We start from the raw sequence: 21,952 nt of genomic DNA, 5'->3' as shown, positions 1-21,952 counted from the left end.
GAGGGTCTACCCTCTGTGATACATCCCTGCTTTGTTAAATTATAGACTGCAGCTGCTAAACAGCTGCAACTATTAAATTTTACTTTGATTTATACTACTCAATTCCTTTTGTTTAAAAAAAGCAGTTGTAGATCAGTACCATTGCTGTTTGAGGAATGTTCCAGAATTTGCTAACGGGCAAGCCAGTTGACCTTTAACCTTTTTTTGGCAGTGTGTTGATGTGCTTTGACGTTTGTGTTAAGCTGCAGGGAGGGGAGGAGTAAGGATACTCAACAGTTTATCCCAGACAAGACTGGGGAAGGGAGAGAGAGAGCAGAGTAAAGCTTGGAGGGGAAGGATTTGCTGCTTGTTGACTTGGACTCGAACAGGATCTCCAACCGTATGAATACTCATTGAATAATGGACCTGTGCTTTTCTCTGTGTAAAACTCTCATTGCTGACTGGCTCACTGTGACTTCTGCTACTTGGTATATGTGAAAATGCATGCTGCTGTCCCATCAGTTCATTATTGCCCTCTGTTGGAACTTGATTTTCTGTGTTTTTTAAAACAAAAGATAAAGTAAATGCTCGCAGCGTTTCACGTTGACTGCGTCTAGGTTGTCCTGACTGGGAGATGGCCCCTCTGTGGCTGGCCATGCTGTCAAAGAGCAGCCCCATCTACCGAGACTCCCTCTTCTCATTCTCCTTGTGCAGTGCCCGTAACCTGGAGAGGGAAATGATCTTACTTCGCAAACAGATGGAAAAGGAGCGAAGTCTGCTACACGGGCAGCTGAGAAATTTAACACAGCAGCAGCAGATTTTGGCTTCACGCACCAAAGAGGAACTTGACAAGTAAGAGGTGCAAAGTAGCTTTATCCTAATCAGTGAGGCGATCAAAGGTACCTGGACTAGTGTTGGAGGGACTTTTTGTTAACCCCTTATTTAACTAAGCGGCACAGTGGCGCAGTGGTTAGCACCGCAGCCTCACAGCTCCAGAGACCCGGGTTCGATTCCGGGTACTGCCTGTGTGGAGTTTGCAAGTTCTCCCTGTGTCTGCGTGGGTTTTCTCCGGGTGCTCCGGTTTCCTCCCACAAGCCAAAAGACTTGCAGGTTGATAGGTAAATTGGCCATTATAAATTGTCACTAGTATAGGTAGGTGGTAGGGAAATATAAGGACAGGTGGGGATGATTGTTGGGAATATGGGATTAGTGTAGGATTAGTATAAAATGGGTGGTTGATGTTCGGCACAGACTCGGTGGGCCGAAGGGCCTGTTTCAGTGCTGTATCTCTAATCTAATCTAATCTAAGCTGTCAATAAGCGTGTTCCTACAATGCTAGTTATGCTTTTCACGTATTTTGATGTCTGTGCAGGTTGTGAATATGTGTAAACTTGGACAGTTAGAGATTGGAGGAAGGGAAAGTTACATAGTCAACTATGACAGGTGTATTGGCTTGAGATGTGGTCAATCAATGAAAATGTCATGAGTTCATTGTTCGCTGGGCGAGAAGTCGTGAGGCTGCTGAGGTTTAATTTCATTGCAAGTTTTTGATACCGAGAGGCTTTGTGGAGTTTTGGAGTCTCTGCTTTTATAGAACATACAATGCAGTAGTGACATGCTGTAGCTTGTGTAAGTCATACACGTTAATACATTTGCTGAATATACACTGATTAATTACATTGTACATACAGATTAATATAGTCAGTGTGTGCAGGTCATTACAGTCCCTATCACGTTAATATAGTCAATGTGTTTAGATTATTCCCATCTCTATTATTGGTTAATATGGTCAGTGTGTGTGGGTTATTACCATCTCTATTACACGTTAATATCTCCAGTGTGTGTGGATTATTACAGTCTGTTACAGGTTAATATAGTCAGTGTGTGTGGGTTATTACACTCTATTACAGGTTAATATAGTCAGTGTGTGTGGGTTATTACACTCTCTATTACAGGTTAATATAGTCAGTTTGTGTGGGTTATTACAGTCTCTATTACAGATTAATTTAGTCGGTGTGTGTGGGTTATTAGTCTCTATTACAGGTTAATAGTCAGTGTGTGTGGGTTATTACAGGTTAATATAATCAATTTGTGAAGATTTTTACAGTCTATATTATAGGTTAATATAGTCAGTGTGTGTGAGTTATTACAGTCACAATGTACAGGTTAATACAGCTGCTGTATATACACAGATCAATTAATACAGGTTAGATTGTAGAGGTTATTACAGTCAGTTAATATAACTGTTGTATGTACAAGTTAATATTCTCTGCATATACAAGTTAATGAACCCACTGTGTCTGTGTATGGAGGTTAATACAATTTCTGTAGCTTAATGCACCTAATTATATATACAGTTAGTCCAGGTGCTGTATTCTTAGTTTCACACAATCACTGTGTATGCAGGCTAACACAATTTTGTTGTATACAAGGTACCAAGAGCTGTATAAACAATTAGTACAGCTGCATTATGTACAGCTTAATACAATCACTGTATCTATAGATTTATACAGTTTCTGTATGCAAAGGTTAAAGCAATCCCTGTAACTACAAGTTAATCTAGTTCCTGTATATACAGGTTAACACATTCATTGTTTATGCAGTTAACACAGGTGCTGTATACAAGGAGTGATACAATTGCTGTAAGTACAGGTTAATGTACTCACTGTATCCTTTGGTTAATGTACTTGCTGAATGTGCAGGTTAATGTACTCACTTGGTATAGTTAATACAATGGTTATATATGCAGGCTAAAGCAATCGCTGAATATACAGGCCAAGTCTGGATTGAGAGGCCGGCGGCTGCTGATCTCTGCTTGTTCCAGGTCCCGTTTACCGGGTGGTGGTGGCACCCCTCCACCGCCTTTGTTCGGCGGAGAGTTTCATCTGTTGACTTTTTAAAATTAAAATAAAACCACCCAGTTTGTATATTTTACTAAACATACAAGGCTGCACGCAAGTTAATACAACATTGTGCATGCAGGTAAATGGAATGTGCTGTATATGGATGCCAACTACCGTGGAATCTCCCTGCTCAGCATAGTGGGGAAAGTCTTTGCTCGAGTCGCTTTAAACAGGCTCCAGAAGCTGGCTGAGCGCGTCTACCCTGAGGCACAGAGTGGCTTTCGAGCAGAGAGATCGACCATTGACATGCTGTTCTCCCTTCGTCAGATACAGGAGAAATGCCGCGAACAATAGATGCCCCTCTACGTTGCTTTCATTGATCTCACCAAAGCCTTTGACCTTGTCAGCAGACGTGGTCTCTTCAGACTACGAGAAAAGATTGGATGTCCACCAAAGCTACTAAGTATCATCACCTCATTCCATGACAATATGAAAGGCACAATTCAACATAGCGGCACCTTATCAGACCCCTTTCCTATCCTGAGTGGCGTGAAACAGGGCTGTGTTCTCACACCCACACTTTTTGGGATTTTTTTCTCCCTGCTGCTCTCACATGCGTTCAAGTATTCAGAAGAAGGAATTTACCTCCACACAAGATCAGGGGGCAGGTTGTTCAACCTTGCCCGTCTAAGAGCGAAGTCCAAAGTACGGAAAGTCCTCATCAGGGAACTCCTCTTTGCTGACAATGCTGCTTTAACAACTCACACTGAAGAGTGTCTGCAGAGTCTCATCGACAGGTTTGCGGCTGCCTGCAACGAATTTGGCCTAACCATCAGCCTCAAGAAAATGAACATCATGGAACAGGACGTCAGAAATGCTCCATCCATCAATATTGGCGACCACGCTCTGGAAGTGGTTCAAGAGTTCACCTACCTAGGCTCAACTATCACCAGTAACCTGTCTCTAGATGCAGAAATCAACAAGCGCATGGGAAAGGCTTCCACTGCTATGTCCAGACTGGCCAAGAGAGTGTGGGAAAATGGCGCACTGACACGGAACACAAAAGTCCGAGTGTATCAAGCCTGTGTCCTCAGTACCTTGCTTTATGGCAGCGAGGCCTGGACAACGTATGTCAGCCAAGAGCGACGTCTCAATTCATTCCATCTTCGCTGCCTTCGGAGAATACTTGGCATCAGGTGGCAGGACCGTATCTCCAACACAGAAGTCCTCGAGGCAGCCAACATCCCCAGCTTATACACACTACTGAGTCAGCGGCGTTTGAGATGGCTTGGCCATGTGAGCCACATGGAAGATGGCAGGATCCCCAAAGACACATTGTACAGCGAGCTCGCCACTGGTATCAGACCCACCGGCCGTCCATGTCTCCGTTATAAAGACGTCTGCAAACGCGACATGAAGTCCTGTGACATTGATCACAAGTCGTGGGAGTCAGTTGCCAGCGTTCGCCAGAGCTGGCGGGCAACCATAAAGGCGGGGCTAAAGTGTGGCGAATCGAAGAGACTTAGCAGTTGGCAGGAAAAAAGACAGAAGCGCAAGGGGAGAGCCAATTGTGTAACAGCCCCGACAAACAAATTTTTCTGCAGCACCTGTGGAAGAGCCTGTCACTCTAGAATTGGCCTTTATAGCCACTCCAGGCGCTGCTCCACACACCACTGACCACCTCCAGGCGCTTACCCATTGTCTCTCGAGATAAGGAGGCCAAAGAAAAAAGAAGACAGTTGCTCTATGTACAGGTTAATACAATGATTGCTTATACAGGTTAATAATTGTCACCGGAAGACAATAATACAATTGCTGATTTTCTAGTTGTTCAGGTATTGATTTACAGAAAACCAAGCCCACAGAAACCAGGCATATAAGGATTATTTCAACCTCTTTAGCATTAATGAAATCTGTCTCTGTGGCACTTTTCTTGAATTTTCCTCTCCACCCAGTTGGTGTATTTTTATGATGTCATTTGTGTGGCGCCATTGAAATAATCCTTTTACTCTGGATCCCAGTTTATAATTAAGTTAAGTCTGGGATGGATTGTTAATTGTTATCTGCACATCCCAAGATGAAAAATAATGTTCAGAATTACATTGTGTGGTTTACAGTATAGTGGGTTTGGTTTCCTCTTTAATAACAAGTCTATGAATTTAGTACAAACCGTGCATGGAAGATGTCTCTCACCACCCTTTATAGGAGTAGAGGAGAACTTTACTCTGTGTCTATCTGGGCTACATCTTATCTGGGGATATTTGAGGCTAACACTTGCTATTTGATATGGAAAAGTCTCCACTTTTGATATCTTGATTATCATGCAATATACCAACAAATGAAAGGGGAGAAATTTGACTTGCGCCTGAAATGGATGGATGCAGAATCAGTGGAGCAACTGTTCCATGTGCCAGCCTGAGCCACATTTGGCTTCAGGCCTCATTTAAATGCTGCTGGTGAGCTGCATGCACCAAACAGGTGTCCCGCTGCAGTTAACCAGCTGGAAATCTGCCAGTTCTCATATGCAGATTGCGTCTGGGGATGGGCGTAATATGGTCCTGGCCGGGGTGACTCGAACATACTGGCAGTGGAACAGTGTTTTTTGTGGGCCGAGGGGGAGAACTCCTCCTGGACCCACAAAAATAAAAGTCAAATTTTCTTTTATGGCCCCCAGTGATCTCTTTAAGAATTTCTGGTTAGGCTGCTCAAGTCCCAGTACGAACAGGCAGTGCATGTTCAGCACAAGCTCTGCCTGTTCATCGCTGAGTTTTGCATGTAAGGTGCTACAAGTGGGCATGGTATCCCAATGTAAGGAGCCTAATGCCTATTTCAGGCAGGCAGTTGAACAACTAAAAGTTGCCCTTGCTAATATGGTGTCCAATGCACTTCTGGTCCAGATTGGGTGTGACAAGTTGCAACTTGAAATTCGCAGGCCTACTGCCCATTTTAAGGATGTAAAACATGCAGTTGAATTTCTGCACCAAAGCTTCTGAAATGTCTTGCATTTTTATATCATGGGGTAAAATTTCCTCTGTATACTACTGTTAGGCCGTTATTGAAATATTATGTCTCATTTTGAGCGCCATATATTTGAAAGAATATCAAGGACATGGAGTTGGTAAAAAGGGATTCACTAAGATACAACCATTGATGTTCACAGCAAAAAGGCCATTCAGCCCATTGTATCTTTACTAACGCAATCCAAAATTAATCCCACTGCCCAATGATCCCCTAAAACCTTGTATCTTACTCTGCTTCAAATTTTATCCAATTTTTCCTGTATAGAAGCAATGTCTCTGGCTTAACTACACCATGTAACAAAACATTCTGGCTCTGTAGCATCGGTATTTTTGGCATTATGGGTGCCAGTGGTGCCAAAATGACATCCGTGCCTCTTCCATTCACTTCTAGCCGAATGCCATCTTGGTGAGGACCATTTGCTTGAGCTCTATGAGCGTGTGCCAGAATATGCAGAGTAGATAGATCGTGATGTCAGTCAGTGTCTAGTGCTGATTTGACTCCAACGCTGCCACTTCAGACCTCGCCACTCTAGTTAACACCCTCACTTAAACTTGCACAGCAGAAGATGCGTTCAGTAACACAAATGACCCCACCCCTGCTCCCCACCACCACCAGTGCTATTTAATGACATCACCATCCAACTTGCAGGTTAGTCGCTTATTACTGTCTACTGGCTCTGTTTGAGTTTGTGAAAGCACTGGGTGTTTTGAGGAGTTGCTTACAGTTGTTAAATTCTGCAGAGTTGTGCTGTGCATTGGGAACGTGTTGGTTATTTTTACGAGGGCTGTGGACACATCACTTGCTCCCAGTCATGGGTGCCATAATAGCAGTCCTCCTTAGGAGTGCAGCATGAAAGGGCAATGGTGCAAAGGCAGCAAATAAGCTGCTTGCAGAGGGATGTGGAGGAAGGAGAGAAGGGCTCTTAGCAGGAGGCCTTATCCACCTTGGGTCTTCTGGAAACACATTTCTTACCGTTCCCTAAGCCAAGAGCAGTATGCTCATCATCTGGGATTCATGAAGGAGGTGCTCACAGAACCCTGCCACCTCTAGGAACCAGATCTGCAGTCTCAGAACAGGATGAGGCAAAGGTAATCATGGCCCTCAATTTCTACACAAGCTGGCACAGACAACATATGTAACATCTCCCAGTTCACTGTCTATTGCTGCATCAAAGAGGTGACGGTGGCTCTGTATGCCAGGCGAGGGGACTTCATTGTGTCCTCTCCGAGCAAAGAGAGAAGCAGGTGAAGTGTAAATGTGGCTTTGCCAGGATAGCTGGCTTCCCCATGGTGGAGGTTGCCATTAGCTGCACACTTAGCTTTATGGGCGCCACATCTCTGAGATGTACCGGAACTGCAAAGGTTACCACGTACTCATTGTGCAGTTGTTGTGTGACCACGCTCAGAACATCATGCTGGCGAAGGCCCGCTATCATAGTATTAGTCATGATATGGTCATCCTGCACCAATCTGCTGTTGCAGCAATCTTTCAGTCACTGGGTTGTCATGCTAGGCTCCCACCTGCCAAGAATGAGGCACATTAATTTTGTCATGAGCATTGATTTTAAACTGTTACTGGAGTGAAGAAAGGACTTTTTGAACAGATCAGCTGTGGCTGAAAAAGATATTTGCATATTAACAGATGGTGATTGGAAGGACAAAGGATCATTCCCTGACACATTCAACCCACAACAGACCTTGATCACCAGGTATTGTGTGTAAGAGGAGCATTCCAGGCCCTGCTAAGGTGATACAATCCAAGACATGGTCAGACCAGTTAGTCACATGACTAACCTGCTTGGCAACCTGGGTTTTTCTGAATTGTACAAACAGTTTGAACTCGGAGAGTGTTTGCTTCTGGACTGAGAAGATCTCCCATGTCTGCTCCCATCTCTTTCTTACAAGCCTCTGAATCCACTGAAGACACATGAACCCCAAGAGAGAAAAGTCTCCTACAGCGAACAAGGTTTAAGAAGAATACTGGGCCCCAACGAAAAGCAAGATCTACCTACATTCAAGGACTCTACAGTGAGCTCAAAGAACTGTAACAAAAACTCTTCAGATATTGCCTCAAACATTTCCACTTTATTTTCTTCTCTTTTCTGTCTCTAATTGCATGTGTGTATCGCATATGTATGCTGGTATGGGCGCGTCATGTATCCGTTGGCGTTAACCGAATTAGAGTTTAAGTTTAATAAATTTCAACTTTTCTTCTTTAAACCTAAGAAAGCCTGTTTGTGCTGGTTTCTTTGCCTTATAATTGGAAAGTGGTGAATGAGGATTCACCAAAGGGGAGCTAAAAACACAATGGGTTTAAAAATAAAACCCTGTTACAGTAAGACCAGGTGAAGGCTGAAAGGGAACCCTAGACCTCTTTCTCACCTGCTCATAACAGGGTAAATCCAGAGGGTGGTTGCTGAGCGACACTTTACACCTGGAAAATGACCCCTCCGCAACCCAACTACACGTGGCCAGCATTCATATAATGAGAGCCATGCTGCCACAAGGAACTTCATCGTGCAGATGATTGGGGTGCTGAAGCAGAGGTTCTGCTGCTTCAACTGCTCTGGAGGAGCCCTCCAGTACTTGCCAGAGTGGGTGTTCCAATTCTTGGTGGCTTGCTGCAGCCTCCATAACCTGACCATTCTGAAGACAAAGCCCTTGCCATCATGGATTTGGCGACCACATCAGAGGGAAGAGGCGTCACAGTGTTATTACAGCACGGAAGGGGCCCTTTCGGCCCATCGGATCCATGCCGTGAGGAGGAAGTGGGGAGACAGCCCCGTTCCGGCTAGGCTGTCCCTGATCACCTAAGTCGACTCTCGTTTCTGTGAATACAATCACAGGTCTGTAATGTCGAACATTCCCACACCTTACCATCCCTCAGTTACTGGCCATCACAGCATCCAATTGGCCACAATGCTCAAATAACAAAACAACTAGTCCAAACCAACTTTATCAAACAAAACATCCAATAATCCATACGAAAGTCAACTAATCATCTTAGTGCCTGTCCTGTGGGTGCCTTTGCCTGGTCTAGTTATCCTATGCAGTGTTACAGCAGTAGCTGCAGAATGGCTGGTTGATAGCTGTTGACTTTCAGTGGGGAAAACTGCAGATGGCCAAGATGTCTTCAAGCAGCTCTGGGCCAAGAAGGCCCGGCTTTGGATTGCACCATCTCAGCATGGGTGGTAGTAGTCTGGGCTGGCTGACTGGCAACAACAAAGGCACTGGTGGAGTGGCAGTGGTGGGAGCATGAATGCTGTCATCTTGAGAGTGGACAGCAGGTTCAGGCTCCACAAAGCCACTGCCATTCCCCAGAGGCAGCGTATCAGCAATCCAGGTAATTTATTGGAGAACAGATTGCTGAGACCCTGAAAGCCCCTTTGAGCACTGGCATTGTAGCCATGATGGCAGCAGTCTGAGCCTGCAAGGCAACAAGCTTAGATTTCATGACCTCAGTCTGAGTTTCCGCTGCAGCACTCGGACATTGATGGCTTCTGCTTGTTCTGCAATGGAAGCTGAGAACAATCGGACGCTGTATCATGGTTGAGTCAGCAAGTGTTCTCGGAGTTGGCTACCACTTCCAAGCTGTAAAGGGTGGGCCCCAAACTCTGCACGAAGCCCTGTGCCAAGTTGGAGCTGGACTCCTGCATGTTCCTTGACAGTAACTGCAGGCTTTCTTGCAGGCCTGCCAATGCACCAAGCCTTCCTGTGTGCATGTCTAACAGCCTTCTCCTGTAAACTATCGCATCAAAGTCCCCATATGGGTCCTCTGCAGCAGACCTTGCCCCCCAGAAAGCTGGCACTTGTGCAGTCCTTTTCCTGTGCCTTAACTGCAGCCCACAGTTGGTAACTAGAAGGCTTAAATCTTGGTCATCATTAAAGGAATGAAAAAAAAAGATATAAGCAAAAGGGAAGGGGAATGGCAACACATGAATAGCTGTTTCGGAAAGCAGGCACAAGTATGATGGGACAAATGGCCGCCTTCTGTACTATAAAATTCTATGTTGAAGAAAAAACCTCTTAAACCATAGGTTCAAGATTTCATTACACTTAGTGGAAAGAGTAAATCTTCCCCCGTGATGTGTAAAATTTCCTAGCAACCAATGTATGTTCAGTGCTTGGAAGAGATTGGCTACACATTCTCTGAAAGGATGGTGATTCCCACTTAATTGAACTATTAACTTATTTGCAGACTGAGCAAAGAACTTCAGGAGAAGAACAAACTCATTGAGTCCCTTAGCTGCAAACTGCAGAGCCGGGCAGACACTCCCTCCAGCAGCCACGTTGTCTCAGACTCAGAACAGTCTGACAGGGCATCGTTTGTGTCAGAGGAACAGGAGTCAACCAATGACGACCTGGACATTTATCATTATGATGTCGATTCAAGCAGTGAGTACTCGCACAATGATCAGCAGAGTGCAGAGCTGGGAGCACAAACTACAGCAGGTAGGTTTAAAATTAAAACTACTCAAGATTTTAAACATAGGAAGAGCAATGAAACAAAGTACTTTATGCAGCTCGTTTGATGTGTGTTGAGGTGAAATCAGTGCCCTAGTTGTTTCTTCAACATTTGTGTGAAGAAATACCAGCGGAAATGAAAAAAAATTCTTAAAATATTTCTATGATGTTGAAATGATAGTGTGAGGTGATGCAGATGGTTAGCACAGCCCTTTCATGTCTGTGAGCTGCATTCAGATCCAGCCACGATCAATGCAAGGGCCCGATGTGAATTTTATTTGGAGCCATTCCCACTGGGGGCGAGTCCGCAACTCAAAACTGCCCATAATGTGGGTACTCTCTCAGAAAGGCCGTAACAGCAGCTAGCGTGGGAAACAGAGTAGGTCACACCAGGGCAGTACAGACAGCAGATTATGACACAATGTTTATACACATTGCACCAAGTCTCTAAGGTAGCCAAGCTTAATATGGATTCTGGGTCTCTAAACTGATCAAATGTTTATCTAATGTCAGTGCTGATATTTCATACATCAGTGTACACAAAAATGCCACCAAAATACTAATATCGGTACCAATATCAGAAATATATTGCAGCTATTTGTATGTAGATACTTTGCCAGCTAGACTCAGCTGGTAGTTCTCTCACCTCTATGTCACAAGGTAAGGTTAGACTTGAGTTAACTCTCCAGTGCAGTTCTGAGAGCACACTGCATTCTGATGTCCTTTCTTTCAGATGAGACATTAAACCAGGGCCCAATCTGCCTGTTCAGTTGGTTCAGGTGGATTCCATGACTCGAGAATTCTAGATCCTTCATCACTTGTGTTATCCAGTCAGTCTCTCAGTTATCACGATAGTGCTGCTGGCTATAATGAACCCTGTGTGTACTGCTCATTCCAGCCTCTCATCATCACAGATTGACCTTGTGACATCAGAGAATTATATTATGACATAATAGTGATCTCATTACATCAGAGAGTGGGCTCATCACTTCATTAGTTTTAAAAGTAACTTTATTTCATAGTTAATTTCTTCTAGCCCATTGAATATGATTGTATCAGCACATTTTTATCCCATTTCTTCTATCGTCATGTGATTAGAATTTGACAGCCTACATAAGGCAAGTTCTGCAATGTACGCATACTATTAGCAGCTCTTGCACTGACCACTGCTTCTTCAGTCAATCTGTGTGCAACCTGACTGTAGGACCCCTAGTCAGAATGCTGCCTACCAAGCATTCCCATGGTAAGCTTAAAAAAAATAAAATCAACTAAACATCTCACCAGGTATCAAATGTTTTATTTAACTTTTGGCGGGGGGGGGGGGGGGGGGGGGGGGAAGGGGTAGGGAGAGAAATTATAAAAGGTTTCAACGTAGAGTAAGACGTCTTATTGATGGAGGTATACAATAAGTCCTCATGGAACTAACAACAGGAACTATTGCAAATGAAAATGACTATTTAGCACAAGATTAGAGGCTAATAAATTAAGTCTTATCCCAAACCAGTTCCCAGAACCCAATCCATAGCCACCAAATGGAGGCACACAATGAGTCTCAACAAAATCACCAAAGCCATCGCCTTCCTCCCCTAAATAAAAACTGCACAGCTGTTATTTTAATCCTAGGTGAATATATAGACAGGAAGAACTTAGTTTTTGTTTGGCAGTACAGTACTTACACATTAAGTAATTTAAACAACTAACAGTCCCCAACTCAGTGCTTCTGCTATAGGATGGAGTGGAAAACAAGAAAGCTGCTCCTCATTCTCCTGCGCTCCTCATTCTCCTGCACCCCTCAGACCCTCTTCCCCCGCCTCCCCCCACCCCCCCAAACCACCTTACGTCATTCAGGCCATTATGTCTCTGTCGGCGGTTTGCTGGAGATATCCAAAACTAATCTCGCTGCCCTGCTGTCCCCCCACCGTAGCCTTGTTATTTTCCTCTGCACCAAATACTTATACAATTTTCCCTTAAAAGAAGCAATGGTCTTTGCTTTCATCACTCCCTGTGCCAACGCAGTCTGCACTCCAACAACCCTCTGTGTACAGACATTTCCCCTAAGTACTCTCCTCACTCTCAGTGACAATTTTAAATTGATGATCCCTGATCATTGTTGGCTCTTCAATGAGAAGAAATAGTCTTTCCATATTTGTTCTACAAAATCCCTCATAATTTAAAAAATTTCTGTTAAATCTCATCAGCCTTCTCTGCATCAGTGGAAATAGTTCAGTCTCTGAAGTGCCTCCTCGTAGCTTTTCATTCCTGACCATTATCCTACTGAATCAACACTGTATGCTCTCTATGGTTTTAATGTCCTTTTTTTAATGGGCTTCCCAAAACTGCAGATAGTATTTTTAAGTATAGTCTAACAAATATTAGCTACAAACTCATCACTACTTATTTAACTCTTTTACTCTATGCTCCTCGTTCTAAAACCCCAGATCCTATTGGCCTTTTTTAAAATGATTTTATTATCCATCTACACTCACATTTTCAGGGAATTAAGCATTTGAATCACAGAATAATACAGTGCAGAAGAGGCCCTTCGGCCCATCGAGTATGCACCAATGCATTAAAACACCTGACCTGTCTACCTAATCCCATTTGCCAGCACTTGGCCCATAGCCTTGAATGTTATGACGTGCCAAGTGCTCATCCAGGTACTTTTTAAAGGATGTGAGGCAACCTGCCTCTACCACCCTCCCAGGCAGGGCATTCCAGACCGTCACCACCCTCTGGGTAAAAAAGTTCTTCCTCAAATCCCCCTTAAACCTCCCGCCCCTCACCTTAAACTTGTGATCCCTCGTAACTGACTCTTCAACTAAGGGGAACAGCTGCTCCCTATCCACCCTGTCCATGCCCCTCATAATCTTGTACACCTCGATCAGGTCACCCCTCAGTCTTCTCTGCTCCAGTGAAAACAACCCAAGCCTATCCAACCTCTCTTCATAGCTTAAATGTTCCATCCCAGGCAACATCTTGGTGAATCGCCTCTGCACCCCCTCCAATGCAATCACATCCTTCCTATAATGTGGCGACCAGAATTGCACACAGTACTCCAGCTGTGGCCTTACCAAAGTTCTGTACAACTGCAACATGACCTCCCTGCTTTTGTAATCTATGCCTCGATTGATAAAGGCAAGTGTCCCATATGCCCTTTTTACCACCCTATTAACCTGCCCTTCTGCCTTCAGAGATCTATGGACAAACATACCAAGGTCCCTTTGTTCCTCGGAACTTCTTAGTGTCAGGCCATTCATTGAATACTTCTGTGTCACATTACTCCTTCCAAAGTGTATCACCTCACACTTTTCGGCGTTAAATTCCATCTGCCACTTTTCAGCCCATTTGACCATCCCGTCTATATCTTCCTGTAACCTAAGACACTCCACCTCACTGTTAGCCACTCGGCCAATCTTTGTGTCATCCGCGAACTTACTGATCCTACCCCCCACATAGTCATCTATGTCGTTTATATAAATGACAAACAATAGGGGACCCAGCACAGATCCCTGTGGTACGCCACTGGACACTGGCTTCCAGTCACTAAAACAGCCGTCTGTCATCACTCTCTGTCTCCTAAAACTAAGCCAATTTTGAATCCACCTTATCAAGTTACCTTGTATCCCAAGTGCATTTGCTTTCTTGATAAGTTTCCCATGTGGGACCTTGTCAAAGGCTTTGCTGAAATCCATGTAACCTACATCAACTGCACTACCCTCATCTACACCCCTGGTCACATGCTCAAAAAATTCAATCAAATTTGTTAGTCATGACCTCCCTCTGACAAAGCCATGCCGACTATTCCTAATCAAATTTTTCCTCTCCAAGTGGTGATAGATTCTCTCCTTCAGAATTTTTTCCAATAGTTTCCCTACCACTGATGTGAGACTCACTGGTCTACAGTTCCCTGGCTTATCTCTACAACCTTTCTTAAATAGTGGGACCACATTAGCTGTTCTCCAGTCCTCTGGCACCTCCCCTGTGGCCAGAGAGGAATTAAAAATTAGGGTCAGAGCCCCTGCAATCTCTACCCTCACCTCCCACAGCATCCTGAGACACAAATCGTCCGGACCTGGAGATTTGTCCACTTTTAAGCCTTCCAAAACCTCCAATACCTTGTCACTCCCTATGACAATTTGCTCAACACCCTACCAATGTCCTCTGGCTCCACCCACAAATTTCCCCCTTGGTCCCTAATGGGTCCTACTCTTTCCCTGGTTATCCTCTTCCCATTGATATACTTATAGAATATCTTGGGATTTTCCCTACTTTTACCAGCCAGAGCTTTCTCATATCCCCTCTTTGCTCTCCTAATTGCTTTCTTAAGCTCCATCCTACACTTTCTGTAATGCTTCCATTGATTTGCTCGCCTTGTATTTGCTAAAAGCCTCTCTTTTCCTTCTCATCGTACCCTGAATGTTTCTGGTCATCCATGGTTCTCTGGGCTTGTTGCTCCTACCTATTACCCTAGAGGGAACATGTTGGGCCTGTATCCTCCCCATTTCCTTTTTGAATGCCCCCCACTGCTCTTCTGTAGATTTCCCGACAAGTAACTCTTTCCAGTCTACCTTGGCCAGATCCTGCCTTATTTTACTAAAATTAGCTCTCCCCCAATCCAAAACCTTTTTTTGCAACTTGTCTATTTCTTTCTCCATAACAAGCTTAAATTGTACCATGTTGTGGTCGCTATCACCAAAATGCTCCCCCACCAACACATCAACCACCTGTCCGGCTTCATTCCCCAGAATTAGGTCCAGCACTGCACCCTCCCTTGTTGGATCCTCTACATATTGAGCTAAAAGGTTCTCCTGTATACATTTTAAGATCTCCACTCCATCTAAGCCCTTAAGACGATGACTATCCCAATTAATGTTGGGAAAGTTGAAATCACCTAATATAATTACCCTATTATTTTTACACACCTCTGCAAATTGCACACATATTTGCTCCTCAATTTCCCGCTGACTATCTGGGGGTCTATAATAAACACCTAGCAATGTGGCTGTCCCTTTTTTATTCCTAAACTCTACCCATAAAGCTTCATTTGATGCCCCCTCCAAGATATCATCTCTCCTTACTGCAGTAACTGACTCCTTAACTAATATTGCAATGCCCCCTCCTCTTTTACCCCCTCCTCTGTCTCGCCTGAAGATTCTATATCCCGGGATATTGAGCTGCCAATCCTGCCTCTCCCTCAACCATGTCTCCGTGATGGCTACTATATCACAATTCCACGTGTCAGTCATTGCCCTTAACTCATCCTTTTTACCTGCAATACTCCTGGCATTAAAGTAGAGGTTTTCCATCCTGGTCTTACTCCCTTGAAACTTACTTCCGCTGTATTCCCTCTGACTTGTTCGCTTTCCCGTGTTTAGCTGTGTCCCTATTCTGCTAGGAGTCTGCATCCCCTCCCCCTGCCAAATTAGTTTAAACTCCTCCCAACAGCACTAGCAAACTCGCCAGCAAGGATGTTAGTCCCCCTCTGGTTCAGATGTAGACTTTCCCGCTTGCACAGGTCCCAACTTCCCCAGAAACGGTCCCAGTGGTCCAGGAATCTAAAACCCTCCCTCCTGCACCAACTCTTAAGCCACGCATTCATCTGTGCTATTCTCCTATTTCTTTACTCGCATGGCACTGGGAGTAATCCAGAGATTACAACCCGAGAGGTCCTGCTTTTTAGTCTACTGCCTAACTCCCTGAATTCTTGATGCAAGACCTCATCCCTCTTTCTACCTATGTCATTGGTACCAACATGTACCATGACCTCTGCCTTAACACCCTCCCCCTTCAAGATGCCCTGCAGCCGTTCAGTGACACGAGGCCTCTATGTTCATTAACTATGTTGCATCTTCCCATTACATGCAAATATGTTCCTACTCCTCTTTTTCTCCCCTTCCCAATCCACATTAAGTCGCGTCAGCTACCTATCTGCACATTCTACTAAATTTTCTGTATCAGTTTCTCCTCACTGTTTGTTAAACCTCCTACTTTTGTGTCAACAGCAAATTTTGATATTCTGTTCATATCTACATATACATCAAGAATTGCGGAAGACCTAGCAACACTAGTTTAGTCTCACTCGCTTTCCTGTCATCCAACTTTCTATCCATACTGCTATGCTTTCTCTTGTATCATACTCCTGAATTTTTCTAACAAACCTCTTGTGAATCAGCTTATCAATTACCTCATGAAAATGTACTATTGCATTTCCTTTACCAGTCCATGTGGCAAGTTTGATGCAAAACTGCTTAAAATGAATACCAAAAACCATCAAAAGTTTCATGCCAGAAAAGTGCTTGCATGTGTGTATCTTTGTGGCATTTGGGACATCTCACTACATTAACATTTACTCTTCTCAGATGATCAAAGTCATTGTGAAAATCCATCCCAACATTCATCTCTTACATCTGCTTCATCATGTGAAAATCAGCCAAAAGGTAGTGCCAGCATCTCACCTTTACAGCAACCCTGCATGGACACCGTTAAGTCAGAAAAAGGTATGGTCAGAGACTGGTCAATGGATGGAGTTTTAATTGGGACACTAAATTGAGTGCAGTGGCTTAAATAAATAGTAGGAAAGAGGCCCAGTTTTTCCTCTCTGTGCATGCAATATTTTGGGAGTTGCCATGGTTTAGTTTCCCAGGTTTCTGAGTATAATGTGCAACACCGTTTAATACTGGATTGACCCAGTGTTGCACTGCCACCCCTTGGTGCCACTTGCTTGCTAGGGACATCTATTGGTAAGATACAATTACTGCAAGATAATTAAGATGAAGAGGATGATATGAAATGGTGGGTTAGATGCTCTGTTCCACACAGCGGGTGGAATTTTATGCCCCGCCGCGGCAAGTTTGGAGGCGGGGAGAGCATAAAATCGGGTGGGATGGTGGCGGGGAAATGGTCCTGCACCTCTGCCAAAATTAAATCCAGGGCGGGAAGGCTTGTGAATGGCCTTCCCGCCCTGCTGGCAATTAACCCCAATTAAGGGCCTCTTCCTGCCGCAGCTGCAATTAGCCTTGTGGCAAGCGGCCCTGTCGCCACATGGGAAGCACAGTACGAGAAACTGTGTGGGCAGCTTCCCAACTGCAAGGGAGTGGTGGGGGGTGTCCCTCATTAAAAGGCAGTCAATGCCTGAACAAGGGACCCAGCATCGGGAAGGGGGGGGTGCTGCTGAGAGCCATCCATGCGCTTGCTATCCACACCCACTCCCAAACTTCCCCGCAACTCACACCCCGCGAGACACCTCCCACCCTGACCTACTAGTGGCCTAGTTCCAGCAATGCTCCTCGGCCTCCGGTAGGTGTTCCTCCAGCAGCAGCCACTGCCTCTGTGCTGGCACTGCAGCTGCCGGCCTCTGATTGGCCACAGCTCTGTAAGGGCGGGACATACGGCACGGGTTCTTTGATCCTCTGGAAGGCCCTCCACTGTCCACTTAAGTGCCTGATTGCCACTAGATTCAATGGGCCTTCCAGAGAAGAGGCTAGCAGCAATCTCAGCATTGCTTTTACTGGACGTCGAGACCCCCACCAGAATAAAATCCTGGCCAGTGAGTTTCAATCTCAGTCACGCTGTCTAGCCAAACAGCAAATGAAGTCCAAAGAATAGAATTTCTGCAAGAGTTCTCCCAATCATGCACCTGCCGAAAAGTCCATGGAAACCCCAGAGCAATTATGTATCATGGGTGAAGTTACAGTGGACATTTGTGAGAACCCCTGGAAACTGATAACATAAGTAATTCCCCACACAGAGGAAAGATTAGCAAAGCTGTTTTTCAGGTTGTATCATGCATCCTCTAACAGGTGCACAAGGGTATATTAAAGTGGTTATAGTACAGTACTAGCAACTCAGGAATTTTGCGTTCAGATTCCAACTCAGTAAGGCTTGAAAATAAGTTCAGTAAATCTGTGACCAGGCCATGATTGTCATAAAAACCCTTTGTTTTCATTAATGCCCTTCAGGGAGGCAAACCTGCCACCTATTACCCAGTCTCACTCTGTGAAACGATCTGGCAAACCACTCGATTATAAATAAAAAATAATCACTGCTGAGAGCCCATCGCTACTGTCTCTTGGCAACTAAGGAGGGTCAATAAATATAACATTACCAGTGTTTTCCAAATCCTATGAACAAAAACTTGCTTGAGCAGACTGGCAGAGAGGTGAATGCACATTAGCTGTCACAACAACACACAGGGCAGAATGGACGTCTCACTTTCCATCCTGAATTATTCTGATAGTTACAAAGCTCAGTTGATGCAGCAAGTCTGTACAATATGAACTGAGCTATAGAGAGAGTCAGCCAGGATGAAGGTAGATTTGTTACAATTGCGTCAATGTTCCTGAGCTTGGGTAGAGAAATAATCAGTCTGGCTTTCCACTCCTGATTATTATTCAGTAATTCATGCTGGAAGAGGTTTGTGAGTGGAGGTTGGATGCGAGTAGGACTAACTGATCTGTAATGTCCTCAATGCTGAACTAACTTGCTCACGCATGACGAATAGCCAATTGGATCAGAGAGCAGGTGTTGCTTCAGGAATATACCTGAGCAGCAATCAGAGTCTTTGAAAGAGGAAGGGATAAATTTGGGGGACAGAAAGGGGTGTTTTCTTGTACAACAAGCAGCTTCCAATGTATCGACATTCTAATCTCCACACCCTCACCATTTCAGACACCTGAGCTATCAGACCATTTAGCTCAGATCTTCACCTCGGACTATAAAGTAAGCTGATGAGTAGGGCTTGTAAGGCAGAAGCATTAAACCACAAATTAGCAATTCCTAATCTAGCCAAGGTTATACATAAGAAGGAACAGGGTTTGAAAAATGTCTCTGCATTTACTATGTTTTATGTTCAAGTTTCAGTGTTTATTTTTATACAATTTTTCATCTTATTTCTATTTTCGATTCTCCTGTCCCTCTTTAGGCCTCTATTCCAGCAGTGTGCCACCAAACATTAATGCCTCCCAGGCTTCATATTGTGCTGACGTTCCTTGTCAGTTCAGAAGCTTGCCCTTTGGCCCAGCTTACCCCACAGCATCAACATTTTCCCTGGCCGAGGTCCAGCAGGAACTTCACATGTTGCAAAGACAGCTGGGAGAAAGTGAGAATTTTACCTGATATTCTGCTTGGATGCCGCCTGTATAACTGAGCATGTGCAAAATAGCATGTTGTGGAGTGGAGGTTTAATTGGGGCACTAAAAACTATCCTGTATTTTAACTGTCCATCCAGTTTTTTTTTCTTTATTTGTGGACATCTATTACATTTTTTATTCTAAATTATAATTTCTCTCAGAGGTTCAATCACCAGTCTGTGCTAAATGAGCTTATCACAGCAGAAGTGGTTGTAGTGACACTAAAATTGACTTCAAAACACTGGAGGAAAAATCAGGTAGAGTTCCCAGTCCAGATCGTTGACAAGTGACTCCTGCTGAAAATTGTGTTTATGTGAATGTTAGGGGAGGGCAAGATTATACTTAACCCTGATGCCCTCGACAGTTGAACAGTCTGCCTACTGTTACTGTTAAACTAATTGGGTGAGGTACATGGGGCAGCCAGAACCATGGGAACATACCCACAACTTTCAGCACCATGGGACTACAGCACAGCTTTCAGCAGAGGAAGAGAGAAAATTGGCAAAAAAGAAAACAGGGTAAACTCAACAGTCCCATGCACCCAGCAGGCAGCCACAGGCATAGGAAGAGCAGTCTGGAGATAAGACTACACTACACCATTCTCTAATCTATATTCCTATCAAGCATGGCTCAGCACTGAGGACATTGAATTTACCCATACATTTCAAGGATATCGAAGTGTGTTGACATTTCCTAAGAAATTCAAGGATTGGAATCCCAATGAAAGAGGGCTAATAAACTCAAAATATGACAGGCATAGTGTCAAAGGAGGAGCTGTGATCTATTATTTCAACTTTCTGCAGTGCTAATAACTTGCAACAGAAAATTAATTAATTGAGTAGATGCACAGAAGGATGTTTTTCATCTACAGTGATGAGCCTCTGAAATAAATACAATGTATCTTAGTGGTAGAGACACAGTACATCCCCTCTAACCCTTCACTGCAGGCTTTGAATGCCTCGTTTGGCTCCAAATGCCTTTCGCTGATCAGCCTGAGGTACACCTAATGCTATTAACACCAAAGTTGCTAACCAACATCGCTTGCTTGCACAATGTACCTTCTTATCTTCGGAACAACTTCACAAACTAACTTTAATGAGAAAGGTGTTTCAATAATCTGATTCTATAAAAATGCTGCAGTTCTGCATAAATCAGTAAGGTGGATAAAATATCAGATTGTAACATACTGCATGATTCAGTAGAATGTATTTTGTTACATAGCCATCATTGCTGCCTTTGAAGTTGCTTGAGGAGCAGGCAGAGGGTGGTTGTGGTAACAGTGTGGAATGAAATAAGCTGCAGCCAGATCCAACATTTCCTGAAGAGATGAAGGAATTCATTCTTCATGGAAAACCTTCTGCGTGACTCTCATACTGTTTAACCTTCTAGCACTGATGGCAAGGAGGTAAATCAATCCTTTAACTGTTGCAGTATTGGAAAATGGCTTATGCCGCAAATGGGCATTTGTGATTGGTCGGATGTGACATGATGGTTTCTGAGTCCGTTTTTGCCTTTGGCTGGACCCCTATGTCTCCTTGAATGTCTGTCTGTAAGCTGAACATTTGCTGCTTCTGTTTTTTTTCTCTTAACTTTCTGAGCCTTCACTGAAAATCACTCCTGCAGGTATGACCTTTACTGGAACAGGCAGCAGTATGTCTTCACATTTAGAACAGACTGGCTGTGCCTCACAGTCCCAGAATGCGCTTCACCAACAGCTGAGCAACACCAACAACCTGCAGGAGATCTTGCGAACCACCAATAGTTATTTGAACAACAGTGCACTCTGGGAAACAACTTACCGGCCAATGAGAATCAATACACTTGGGGATGTGTCCTCTGGATCATCAGGATATCAGTCAGGGACTAACATGGCAGGTAAAGAAATGTTTGTGTTCTGGTAATTGAGCATATCTCTCTCTGTTTGGGTTTTCTGCCTCATTAACGTCATTAACACAGAGTTGCCCTGGGTCAGAATGATCAGAGGTGGACCTGCACTAGGCATCAAAGTTGAATTAGCTGCTGTCTTTTATATTCAGGTAGTTTCTCTTTTTAATTGTTGGGAAACTGGCTTGCTAGGTATAAGGGAGGGGGAAGAAGGGAAAATATATGGACAAGAAAGAGCAGCAGCAAAACAAAATGAGACTGATTAAAGTGTGTACCGTCCAGGTAGGCAATCGTCTATAGTGTTGATACATTCAAATGCAAATTTGATAGTTTTTTTTAAGTGCTTTGGCATATTCCAAGATTCTAAAAAGTATGAAATAAATAGAAGGTCTTTCTTTATCTTTGCAGTGTCTATGGTGATACTTCCTAGATTTTGAAGTACACTATGTGAGTACTTTGCAACATCACTGGTGATAAGTGTAGAATGGGAGTAGCAGGCGATGTTGGACCTCTGGTTTCCAAAGCTTTCCAGCACTGGCCGTTTTACTCACCTCATGTCTGGGTCTATTGTAGACTAGTTGATAGTGATTGATTGCTATGATTGGTTGACAACTCCATTATTATTACAAATTGT

At 44.1% G+C, this 21,952-nt stretch overlaps 1 protein-coding gene across 11 annotated transcripts in view; it reads left to right on the top strand.

The window, feature by feature from the left end:
• pde4dip (phosphodiesterase 4D interacting protein) overlaps positions 1 to 21,952 on the top strand; it is a 536,621-nt gene that overhangs the window by 473,898 nt on the left and 40,771 nt on the right. For 9 of the 11 annotated variants that reach the window (XM_068037361.1, XM_068037360.1, XM_068037363.1 and 6 more), the window contains 4 exons: positions 10,041 to 10,294; positions 16,666 to 16,803; positions 19,227 to 19,403; positions 21,058 to 21,309. In XM_068037361.1, coding sequence (XP_067893462.1) covers positions 10,041 to 10,294; positions 16,666 to 16,803; positions 19,227 to 19,403; positions 21,058 to 21,309 — 821 coding nt within the window. The remainder of the gene's footprint in view (positions 1 to 10,040; positions 10,295 to 16,665; positions 16,804 to 19,226; positions 19,404 to 21,057; positions 21,310 to 21,952) is intronic. The other 2 variants (XM_068037358.1, XM_068037362.1) reach the window with 2 other exon arrangements.

This window comes from Heterodontus francisci, chromosome 8 (assembly GCF_036365525.1).
Source record: "Heterodontus francisci isolate sHetFra1 chromosome 8, sHetFra1.hap1, whole genome shotgun sequence".
Classification (NCBI taxonomy): Eukaryota; Metazoa; Chordata; class Chondrichthyes; order Heterodontiformes; family Heterodontidae; genus Heterodontus; species Heterodontus francisci.
This window is presented reverse-complemented; position numbering and strand designations above follow the sequence as displayed.